The sequence below is a fragment of the Gouania willdenowi genome, chromosome 18, assembly GCF_900634775.1.
Source record: "Gouania willdenowi chromosome 18, fGouWil2.1, whole genome shotgun sequence".
NCBI lineage: Eukaryota > Metazoa > Chordata > Actinopteri > Blenniiformes > Gobiesocidae > Gouania > Gouania willdenowi.
Window position 1 is genome coordinate 22,858,640 of NC_041061.1, and position 11,552 is coordinate 22,870,191.

The 11,552-nt window shown below is 37.7% G+C and overlaps 1 protein-coding gene across 1 annotated transcript; it reads left to right on the forward strand.

Annotated features, from left to right (window-relative positions):
- The first annotated feature begins 3,508 nt into the window (after positions 1–3,508).
- LOC114480176 (macrophage mannose receptor 1-like) lies at positions 3,509–10,917 on the forward strand. The gene is made up of 5 exons (XM_028474072.1): positions 3,509–3,560; positions 6,449–6,808; positions 6,902–7,255; positions 9,085–9,170; positions 10,882–10,917. The coding sequence occupies exons 1-5, from the start codon at positions 3,524–3,526 to the stop codon at positions 10,915–10,917; spliced, it is 873 nt and encodes a 290-aa protein (XP_028329873.1). The 5' UTR covers positions 3,509–3,523.
- The last annotated feature ends 635 nt before the right edge of the window (positions 10,918–11,552 follow it).

Here is an 11,552-nt window from a genome sequence, read left to right on the forward strand (position 1 = left end):
GTTAAATGCATTTTTGGTCATTAATTTGTCTGAGATGAGTTAATTGATTTCCCCTCAGATCATGTGCTTTGGTACCTCCCCCTCAGTACTATATAAGAGGTAAATACTGCTGCACTTTTACCACTGTAAATAAATACACTTTGACTGCATTTTTGGGAACCTTGGACTACTTTTTGAGCCTACCCAATAGGCCATTCTTACAGTAAATAAAGAAGGTTTTCACTGGATCACATAATTATTTGCTAACACCAACAGTAGAAAGAAAATGAGGGACTCAAAAGGGTCTGATCAGATTATTGGTGTAGCATTTTAGTTAAGAAGAAAATTACATGATGAGTCGGGTTGGGCATTGTTTAGATTTTAACAATTCTGATTCTGATTCCGACTCTCAGTTTTGATTCCTGTTCTAAACAATTCTCAATTTTGATTCTTTGAGTTGTGCAGGTCAGCAGTTTACAGATTTCACAGGATAATGTTTTCATTTGAAAAAGCCTTTACACAGCCCACTTTGATTAATTCACTGAGTTGATACAGTTTAATTTGGTTGCTGTACTGTAACAAGGGTATTCAGTTACAAAGGTCCCCAACTGTAACTGTAAAAGTGAAACTTGCTGAAATAAAACTACAAACAAGTTGTCATCAGTGTAAAAAACAGAGCTGCAGCCCAGGTAGATGTGAAACTAAATAAAACAAACTCAAACCCTGGAGCAGAAATATGACAATCAACAGTTTTTGTTGAGAAAGATTACGTTAATTCGGGTCGTTCTGCACTTGTGCGACTTGTGGAGATATTGATGACATAATCCAAGATGGCGGTGGCCTGGACTCCAGCTTAGAATATTTAATAAGAGCCTTAAAAGACATGGATATAATAAAAAGAGTGGATGGACGGAAGCATAAACATGCAGACTTTCACACGGACTTATTAAACACACACGGACCTCTGTAAACACGGTAAATGGAAAAGGCTTTACCGGCTGGCACTAGGACCAGAGACGAAGTAAATGCGTCCCCGTACTGCATGTATAGGCTGTATATCACCAGTTTATCATTTTACCACTTGTTAGAGCTACAATCTTTACCAGGGAGCAAATATTTATTCCTGGTGATTGTATTTCAGGGTTTTACTGGGCTTTTTACCGGTGATTAGCTCCTATCTTCCTTCCGCTCTGCGGTTCAAACTAAAACCGTAGCCAGAGCATACCTGTCAAGTATCCCGTTTTGGCCGGGAAACTCCCATATTTTACCCTTCTTTCCCGATATCTTCCCGTATTAATATTTTCCCGTAAATATCCCGTGTTTTAATGTAATAATAATTAAAAGATGCCTTACTAAACTGAACGCCGTCACTAGCCTCGCGAGAACTGCCACCTGAAATGACCTGAGTGACAGTTCTCATGATAATAGTGCCGACAGTGGCAACAAACCTGGAAACAACTCAGAAAAGAGATGAATGAATAAAGATGTTCCGGCCAAAAAAACAAATAACTCGTGTAAATACGTTGTGAAATGGGACAGAGAGCTTACAGTACCTTCCTAAAGAGCAGCAGGATAGGACACAGTTAAACGTTCTGTTAGATTAATAACTGAGATTTTAGCGTCTCCCACAGCGGAAGGAACCACGTAAGTCAGTATGAAAAAAATCAGCCAATCACAAGCACCATAAATATACACTCCATTCAAAAAGTGTTAAAGAATGTAAAGTGTGCAACAAATGTGTCTAATAAGTCATTAGTGAATACCAGAGAACCCTATGAGTGAGCTGAGAAATTAAAATAAAATATGTAATGAAAATAACATGTAAATGTCAAACTTAAAGACAAGCAATGTGAAATTAACAGTAAATATGCAACGTGTTGACTTGTATATAAACTGTAAGTATATTAAATAAACACATGTGCTTCATATACACATTTAAGTTTTTATTTAGGCTGTTTTATAATTTAGGAATTAGGGCTGGGCGATATATCGAGATTCAAGATTTATGGGAGTTTTCTATTTTGGCGATATAGAAAACTACAATATTTCATATATCAATATAAGTATATATTATATCTTATTATGTATATAAAGTACTAGTTTTAGGAGTCGCTGCTTTTACTTCTCAGAACAGCATGTAAATCTTAGTTAAATGGATTATTTGATTAAGGTCATTATAAACAAATCTTTGCTTGTTTTCAAGGTGACCTTGGCAACAAGAAAAAGCAAGTAGCAAATTTGTTTAAATCACTTCCTAATGTTTACGCAAAGGGCGCACGGTGGCTTAGTGGTTTGCACGTCCGCCTCACAGCAAGAAGGTCCTGGGTTCAAGCCCTGGGGTGGACACTTGGGTCCTTTCTGTGTGGAGTTTGCATGTTCTCCCCGTGCTGCGTGGGTTTCCTCTGGGTACTCCGGCTTCCTCCCACAATCCAAAAAACATGACTGTAAGGTTGATTGGAGTCTCTAAATTGCCCATAGGAGTGAATGAGTGGTTGTCTGTCTGTGTTGCCCTGTGATGGACTGGCGCCCTGTCCAGGGTGTACCCCCGCCCAGCGCCCTATGAGAGCCGGAGATTGGCACCGGCAGACCCCCGCGACCCTGATAAGCGGGTATGAAAATGGATGGATGGATGTTTACACAATCTAGAGTGAAACAATCCACTGAACATATGAGGATGAAAATGATCTTACTCACCCTCATTTGTCTTTCCGGTTAGTAGTCAATTATCTGGATCTCTTTTGGACGAAAGTTCTGATCTGAAAACGTGACAAAGACAGAGAACAGTTATTTTTAAAGCTAACTACTGTAGTTAAAGGTGTTGCATCTTGTGGTGTGGATGACGATGACAAAAAGGGGATGTGAAAGTAGTCTTTGGGACAACTGATATGTAAATAATAGGCAGTTTATTAATACAATCAGAGTCCTGAACAAGTAACAAAAAATGAGACCTGTGAGATCACTGCATACTCTGCCTGGTCAGGGAAAACGAACCGTATATCTCCAACAAAGACATAACTCCAAACATTGCTCATTACCCTACAGGGAATCAGTTTAATCTGGACAATATGACAGAAGAAACGGTTTATCAATCAAATTGGTACTTGAACCAGAATACAAGCCTGTCTAGCTCCGGCAGATAATGTATACTAACGTAATTATGGCATACATCTGGTATCCTGTCTATGGAATCAGTATGTCTTACTGCACACACAGAACAGCAGAATAAACATCCTTCAAATAACTAATCCTTTGCTGACAACAACAGTAGAGAGGATAAAATGAGGCACTGAAAAAGGTCTGATCAGATTATTGGTCGACACTTTTCAGTCAAGAAGAAAATTACATAATGACTAATATCTTTTCCACAGGGTGAACCACAGAGGAATTAGCATTTCATTTGATTAAGGTCATTCCAAACAAATCTTTGCTCGTCCTTGTTTAAAGGTGACCTTGGGCAACAAGAAAAAACAAGTAGTGAATTTGTTTAAATTGTGCCCTAATATAAAGACAATCTAGAGTGAAACAATCCACTGAGCAGATCAGGATGGCGAGGATCTTACTGGCTCTCATGTGTCTTTCAGGTTCGTAGTCAATTATTTGGTTCAGAAAGTTATGATATGAAGACCTAAAAGTGGCAAAAACAATAAGCAGTTACTATAACTGACTATAACTATTTAAAAGGTTTATAGACTGAATGACAGCTTTTGAAGAAAACTATTGTAAACAAGTTTGTTCTACTGGACCTGTGGGTTTGGCAACAAGTTGGAGCTATCTTGCTGTTAAAGTTTGAAGATAAAATTTATTTTCTGAAATCTCATAAATGTTGAAGAATATTAAAAAAAGGAGCAGGTTGTAATAGTACCATTAAAAAATAATGATTATGGTTTAAAGCTCCTAAATATTTGTAGGTATTTGCTATTCTTAGATGATTGTAATGTGCCTGTAATTTCAGCATCACATGTTGTTTTAACAATGAATGATAGTGTTTAACTGCATGAATTAATTAATATAATCGAGACATTACCAGATAAAATGTTTTCTAATCTCTGATTCTTTCTGCAACCTTGCACAAAATGTCCTATGTCTATCACACAATGTTTTTCTATTAAGTTGAAGAGAAATGTTTGCTGATAAACATGAGATCACAAATCTGAAATCAGTCTGTACTGTGTTTGATGGTAACGTAAGCCACCTTATAAGGGCTGGATTTGGTATCAGATATACTCCGATCCATTTTGGGGATAAATTAATCTATTTGCCCGTCATCCTTCCAATATTTTGAACGTTCCAACAAAGACGCAGTGATCCACTTTAACATGTGTTTTTGTCTGCAGTTAAATTAGCACATTTTCAAATATGCGAACCTTTAGCAATTAAGGTCCTGAGTGCTTCTTTTTTAATAATTATGAAGTGGTGTTATGGTGGTTTTAGATGAGGATGCAAAGTCAATATGGACTGTTTAGGGAACTCTGACTAAGAGATGATCAGGCCTGGGAGAGATAATAGTTCTGGAATTAACCATTTCTATCCCTCCTTTGTTACAATTAAGGTTTAAATATATATTGTACATAATTATTTTAATACAAATATATTAATTACAGAACTACCAGAGAGAGACCAAGGCACCAATTCATTGTTATCCCATAATCACTAAACAAGATCCCATCACCCCAGGTATGCAGTCTGTAACTTTCCTTATTTTCCTACTGACCACTGCCCCAAAGACGTACACACCAACTGGGAAGAAGCTGGGTCAGTATTTTGCTATCTTAATATTTCCCACAAGATAAACCCTAATTCTAAGCCTAACCCGAACCCTAACCTTAAAAATTAAAGGAAAGATTAATACCTTTTTTTTCAAAATGACAGACATGCGTGCGCAGGTTAGTACTCACCTCTATTTGAAGGGCATACGATGAGCCTTACACTCCATTAACTCATGCACAATGCTCTGTATGTCCATTTTCTTTACTCTCTCATCCTGTATGGACATCATGGCAAGTCCACTCAGTCTCTCCTGTCCCACTGTGCTCCTCAACTGGTTTTTAATATGTTTTAACTTGAAGAATGAGCGGGACACGTGACTGACGTGCGCGCGCATACGCTGTGCAGAAACCATGTTGTTACATATATGACGCTTGAAAAATGGCAATGAATGAACCGCTGTTAAGGCTCATACATAGTGTGTAGTATGTAGGAAGCTGAGGATGCGGCCACCTTTTTAAGGAAACTCACTTTAAGTACAGGTGTACGATTGTGGGACCCAAGCAGCATTCCTGAAAACTTGTGGTCATCAGATGTGCGCTCCTGGCCCGATGTTCAATTGCCAGATATTTATACAAATCTGATAGAAAAACTAAAGGCATTATGTCTCTAGATGTTTATAACTGTCTTGAATGGGCAGACAGGATGGATGCTGTACTCCCGTTAACGAAGGTTTCCGTGTATTTCTGTGTATTCTGATCAGTTTCAATGAATGAGTTTCCATCTCTACATTAAGTCTCCTCCTCACTGTCCCACATCTGCTTATCAGCCCAATTAAAGATTTTAATGGAAACTTTTTACTGAATCTAGACTGAGATAGCGCTCTCCGCTCCTGTGCACCATCGCCTCAGCAGTCCTCTGGTTGTTTTGCACTGAGCCTGCGCGCGCATGCACCTAATTTAGTATGCATACGTCACACAAAGCAGGTCTATATAACACCTGTATAAATCTGCATGATGGATGATGTTAGACAGCTCATACTCTGGGTGCCTCTGGGCACAAGTCATGAAGGGCCCGCCTTCTCCAGCTCCCCTGAGCCGTGGAAGGGGCCCGGCTCCTTTATGTCCTACCTCCTATTTGGGCTCCCCCGGGGCCGGGCCGGGGGTGTGCCGCCCTCCCAGCCCCCCCATAGCTCTGCCCTTGATCTGACGTGTTTCTGACCCAATGCAACGCAGCAGTTGGACAAAATAATAGACTATCGTATTTAATTAACAATTCCTGTGAGGTGAGGAGGAGAAGGAAAACTGTTAATGATTAACTGCTGCTGCTACTGTGATAAACTCATGCTCAAGTATTGTGCATGTGTTTAAGTCAACTCATGCATAGGCAGCTTGTTTTTGGGAGCGCTCTGAAAATGTCTTTTCAGAAGGCTAAAATTCCAGAAAATAGCTAAGTTTGGGAAAATAAACCTCAAATTCTATGTTGTTTGGGTGTTTAGAACAAATGGAGATGGGTGAAAAATAGATATACGTCTGACTGAATCTTGTATTTGTGTTTTAGTGGTCAAGTGATGTGGTGTGTTTGGTGATCAACAACACTACCACATACACGGACACTTAAATTCAGCAGAAAAAAGTGGTTTTGGAGTTTAGTTACTCTTTAAAGTAACTTTGGTCCTTTGTTGTCATACATTAAGTCAGACTTCTTCAAACCCCTGCATGTACATTGTGCTTCCACATTCATTAAAGTGTCTATTTCTCCACAGGGTGGTCTTACTCCACATGCCTACAGTACCACTATGTTGCTGATCAAAAGACTTGGACTGAAGCTCAGACCTACTGCAGGCAGACTTATGCAGACCTGGCCACAATTGGAAACAAAGAGCAGAACGACCAGCTTCTAGACACCATTACATCAGCTGGTCAGAGCTCAGAGGTCTGGATGGGTCTGTACAGCACAATCGACTGGAGATGGTCAGATGGATTCTCAGGAGTCGGTGCTAACTATAGTAACTGGGGACATGGTCATCCTAACTTTGCTGTAGCTGCTGAGTTTTGTGTTTTAGTAAGAAATGTATGGTATGACGTGCGTTGTTCAGATAAGGCACGTTTTGTTTGTTACAATGGTGAGAATATGAAAAATCAAAACTTAATTTCTATAAAATATAATCATAGTGTAAGAATACTCCTCTCTAAAACCCTAATGATTGTCTCAACAGGGTCACAGCTGGATCCCGAGGTTTTTTTTGTGAATTCTTATGAAACTTGGCCAGTCGCACAGAAATACTGTCGAGAAAATTATGTGGACCTGGTGACTGTGACAAATATCAAAGTGGTGGAAAAGATTTACAGTGAGACAGGGGGCTCACAGGTATGGATTGGGGTACACAGAGCTCCAAACTTTTTCTGGTCTGATGGAAGCAACTTCACCTTCAGCAACTGGGACTTTGTTTATAATATGCTCAACTCCATGAAAGTTATCTGTGCTGTGACGTCATCAACCAAGGGGGGAAAATGGAAGTTTTTATCCTGTGAAGAAAAACTGCCATTTGTCTGCTACAGTATACCTCATGGTTAGTGGGATAATGATAATCTTGAAATGAAACTGAGAAAGTGTTTTATAAATTAGGAAAATACTGCCTAACATTTTTTACCCTATTCCAAAACATTATTAGTGAAAAGGAGGAACTATTATTGGGAAGATGTTGGACAATCTAGACGTGGATATAAAAGAGGAGGTGGTGTCTAAACAAAAGTCCTTTTATTAATAAAACCGAAACAAATCAATTTACAAAGCAAACATAAGGAAAAGTAGAAACCAAAGCTACCTAAATAACTGACTAATTGACATTGATGACAATCCAATCACAATGCAGTAAACATGCCGAGTGCAAACACTTCTTTAAATGGTGAGGGAAGACAATCAGTACACATGGCCCACCTGAGTGGAAACACAAGGGACTAAACACAAACACAGTCTACTTAACAAAACAGGGTGTGTGGAAACACACAGACATGAACCACACACACAGACAACCAACTAAATACCAAAAAAATAACTGAAAACTAACAAAAACCAGGTTCACTGACAAAATGGAAACTCATAGAAAATAGAAAACAAATAGGGTTTGAACCTAAAATCTTCTCGACACAGATTGTGCCACTTATAAAACTAGATATAAATAATTGCAAAACAAACAGAAGATAGGTGTACAACTGATACAACTTTTTACTTCTTGTACGATACAACTAAAGTTTTAATCATAGTTTTTGTCGACTACATTTTTTAAAATGACAATGGTAAATGGACTTGATTAATATAGCGCTTTATCACCACTCTGTAGTAGTCTCAAAGCGCTTCACAATATCAGGGAATTCACCCATTCACACACCAATAGGACTGAGCTGCCATGCAAGGCACTAGTCGACCACTGGGAGCAACTTAGGGTTCAGTTCTTGCCCAAGGACACTTTGTGAGACTGGAATCAAACCTTCAACCTCTCAATCAGAAGCCGACCCCTCTACTACCTGAGCCCCGGTCGCCCAAATGTCAAAAACTAGACTATGGCTAACTAAAATAAATACATGTGAACAAAAACTACATCAAAATGGATCAATATTTTTGTTAGTTTATAAAAATGTAACTATAATTTCATCACATGTAACGAAATCCAATCAGAACTCATGTGATTATATGATTTTACGCATTGATCACATCAAATACGTCATTGAATTTAAAAACATTAAATCAGGTTGATCAATGACAACTAAAACTTGAAAAAATGTATAAACTCCTAAGCTTTATATTTAAGTCTATTATTTCTGTAACAGATTTATTCGACTAAAATCTTAATATCATTTATTGACTAAAACTACATCTAAAATAATCCTGATAACTTCATTTTGACTGAAACTATGCTGCATTTTAGCCCAAAGACTATAAATAAAACTAAATAAAACATTTGCTGTCATAATTAACACTGATTGTAACCTTGCATATTGGATGATATTGATTGTACCCACTGTTATTACTTATTTTGTACTGAGGATTATTAGAAAAGACTTGATCATGTGATATTACTCTAACAGAAAACATTAATCAGCAACAGGTATGAGAAAAAACTGGCCCATTCATTATTAAACAATGGATTATGGAGATGTCAACCTTTAAATTTAGAATGCTCTACAACTGAATACAAATAATAATAATAACAATAAAAAAGATTTTAAAAAACTCAATAAATACAATAAAAACTATATATCATGTTAGGCATTTTAGATGCAGGCCAATATATTCCTTTTTGTTTGTATTTTCAAAATAAATGTTGTTAAAATACAGCATTACAATTAATGGCATTACTACGAACACTAATTAAAGCTTTTTCTTTTTTCTGATGAGCAGCATATAGACTGCAGCTTAAGATAACTTCTGGGAATTCTGCCTTGGACCTCAATGACCCAGCAGTGAAAAAGGACCTCCTCAAAAAGGTGAATCCCAAACTTTCAAAGGCCAATTTTAAGGTTTTTTATAATAACACAAGGCTTGAATCAGACAGATCATGTCTTCATGTGAGGGCTGGCAAAGGTGACCATTATAGCTTAATGACACCAATCTGAAATGTATACACCTGCTATAAAGGCAAACTACAAGGTGACCCTAGGTCAGGGTTGGAAATATGTGGCTCTGGAGCCATGAATAGACGCCTCATTGGCTGTGGAGGGACATGCTGAAAGTGCTGCCATCTTGGTGCATGTACATCTACAGGGGTATTGGTAAGAGGTGGAGAATTATTCACTGAATCTTCCACACTTTTTTATTTATTAAAAATATCACACATGTACAATAGCTAGTACACAGGATGCTTAAATATTTTGAAAATGCTGGTTTTATTACCTTATTACAAATTTGACTTACAATCTTGTGGATGTTTAAATGAACCCAACATACAAACCACATTCTGTAGAATCACTTTTCACAGGTAATGTTTACGTACAGGTAATCAAACTATGATTCTGAATCAACGCCATGTTTCAAATTATAACTAAACTGAAGGCAAAGGTATTAATTGAAAACAGCTATTGACAAATGTTGCTGGGGGTGGGGTACTGCAAAGTAACCCCTTAGCCCTTCAGCTGGCTGCTCCGAGAGGTGACAAAAATGTTTAATCTTTGAAGAAGAACATTCAAACAGCCATAACTTCTTCAAATATTAATAGATTTCTATGTGTGTGACATCAATGGAAAGCTTAGAAACCACACTTTCAGAATCTGTAAATAACTCAAAATTATTTCTGACAATTAGTATGATTTATATGTGTCTTTTACATTTAAAGTCATTCAAAATGCCCCATAGGACAATTAGTTTATATTTTACTATCAATTTTAGAAAGAGATTGTTCTAAGGGTATATGATTTGATTTCAATGGCTACATTTACATGAGAGTTTTAATTCCCCTTTAATTCAGAATAAAAAATGTAATCCTCTTTAAAAAGATTATTAATTCCCTTGTAAACACCTAATTCCTAATTAAAAAGGCCAATTCGAAGTAGGTGGTTGGTTTTTTTTCTGAATTTATTTCAGAATTGAATAATTCCTCGATCTTGTATACGTTTTGTTCCGCTTTAAATAATACTGGTCGTTCTACCATGCTCATCCTGTCACGAAGACGTGCTGACGAGCACATAATCCAGGATGGCCGCCCGAAGTAAGCGTTGGACTCGAGCCGAGATTATTTAAGAGCCTTAGAAAATATGGATATAATGAAAAAAGTGGATGGACGGACATATTACACACACAGACACACACACACACAGAAAAATACACAGGCTTCATTGGGTGGCATGAAGCACTGCATCAGGCCACATAGCTTCACAAATGTCGTGCGGGTCATTGAAAGTTCTCCTTCTACTCAAAATCCTGTAGAGTGGAGGTAGAGCAGCCATTGCACAAACTCCTGGCTTTGATTGGCTACAGTATGGTCTTCTGCCTCTATTCTCTGGTACTCTATCTCACTTCTCCTGCTCAGCTGACGAAAGTAAAACAGTGTGTTATTGTCAAGCTGCTGCTTCAAAACAGTCAAAATAAAAGTGAAAATAGTAGCTATTAAGTGGTCTTTCTCTGTTGTAGCCGAAAAGAAAGGGTTTGTTTTTATTTTTTTCCGGTAGACGTGAATACGTTTTGTTCGCCCCGTCCAATCAGAAGCCTTCCCAAACCACAGGCCTGAAGCAGAATTGAATGAAGGCGATTAAACATGTTTTCCATGTAAACCTCAATTCGGAATTACTATTTCCATGTAAACACGAAGCAGAACACTTTAATTCTGTATTATTTAATTCTGAATAAATGATTCAGAATAAAAAAAAGCATCATGTAACCGTGGCCATTGTTTAAAAAAGCCACCTTCAGGGTTTCAATCGTTTCGATCGTGTGTAAAGTTCAGAAATCGCCCAATGCAGGGGGCTGAACAGACCATTAGAAGTGCTGAGTAAGGAGATGAGTCTGCAGAAAAAGGTATTAGGCCAGCCAATGAAATAACAGAAGAGGTGTCAAGTTCAAGGCACTTTAAAAGTGTGGGGTTTTCAGCTGTGTTATAGTCTCAGTGTTTTATGATCTGATCTTTTGGCTCTTGCTAATATTTTCATGTAACTCACAACTGGAAAACTCTCCTCACATTTTGTACATGCATTGTCATTGTTTGTGTTTTAGGGGGATTGGTTTTGGGGTAGTGCAAGATTAGACAAACATCATTATAAAGTTCTTTTAGAGTCTGAGTCGTAGCTCGTAAATCTTTCCATAAAAATCCTAGAAGTTTAAATCATGTTCATCCAGAGTCATTCAGTGATTTTGTGTCTAAAGTTGTTAGAAAATAC

Coding starts and splice junctions, on each gene's coding strand:
- LOC114480176 (XM_028474072.1), top strand. CDS start 3,524: ATGGCGAGGATCTTACTGGCTCTCATGTGTCTTTCAG. Junction 3,561..6,448: donor GGCTCTCATGTGTCTTTCAG/GTTCGTAGTCAA, acceptor ATTTCTCCACAG/GGTGGTCTTACTCCACATGC. Junction 6,809..6,901: donor ACGTTTTGTTTGTTACAATG/GTGAGAATATGA, acceptor TTGTCTCAACAG/GGTCACAGCTGGATCCCGAG.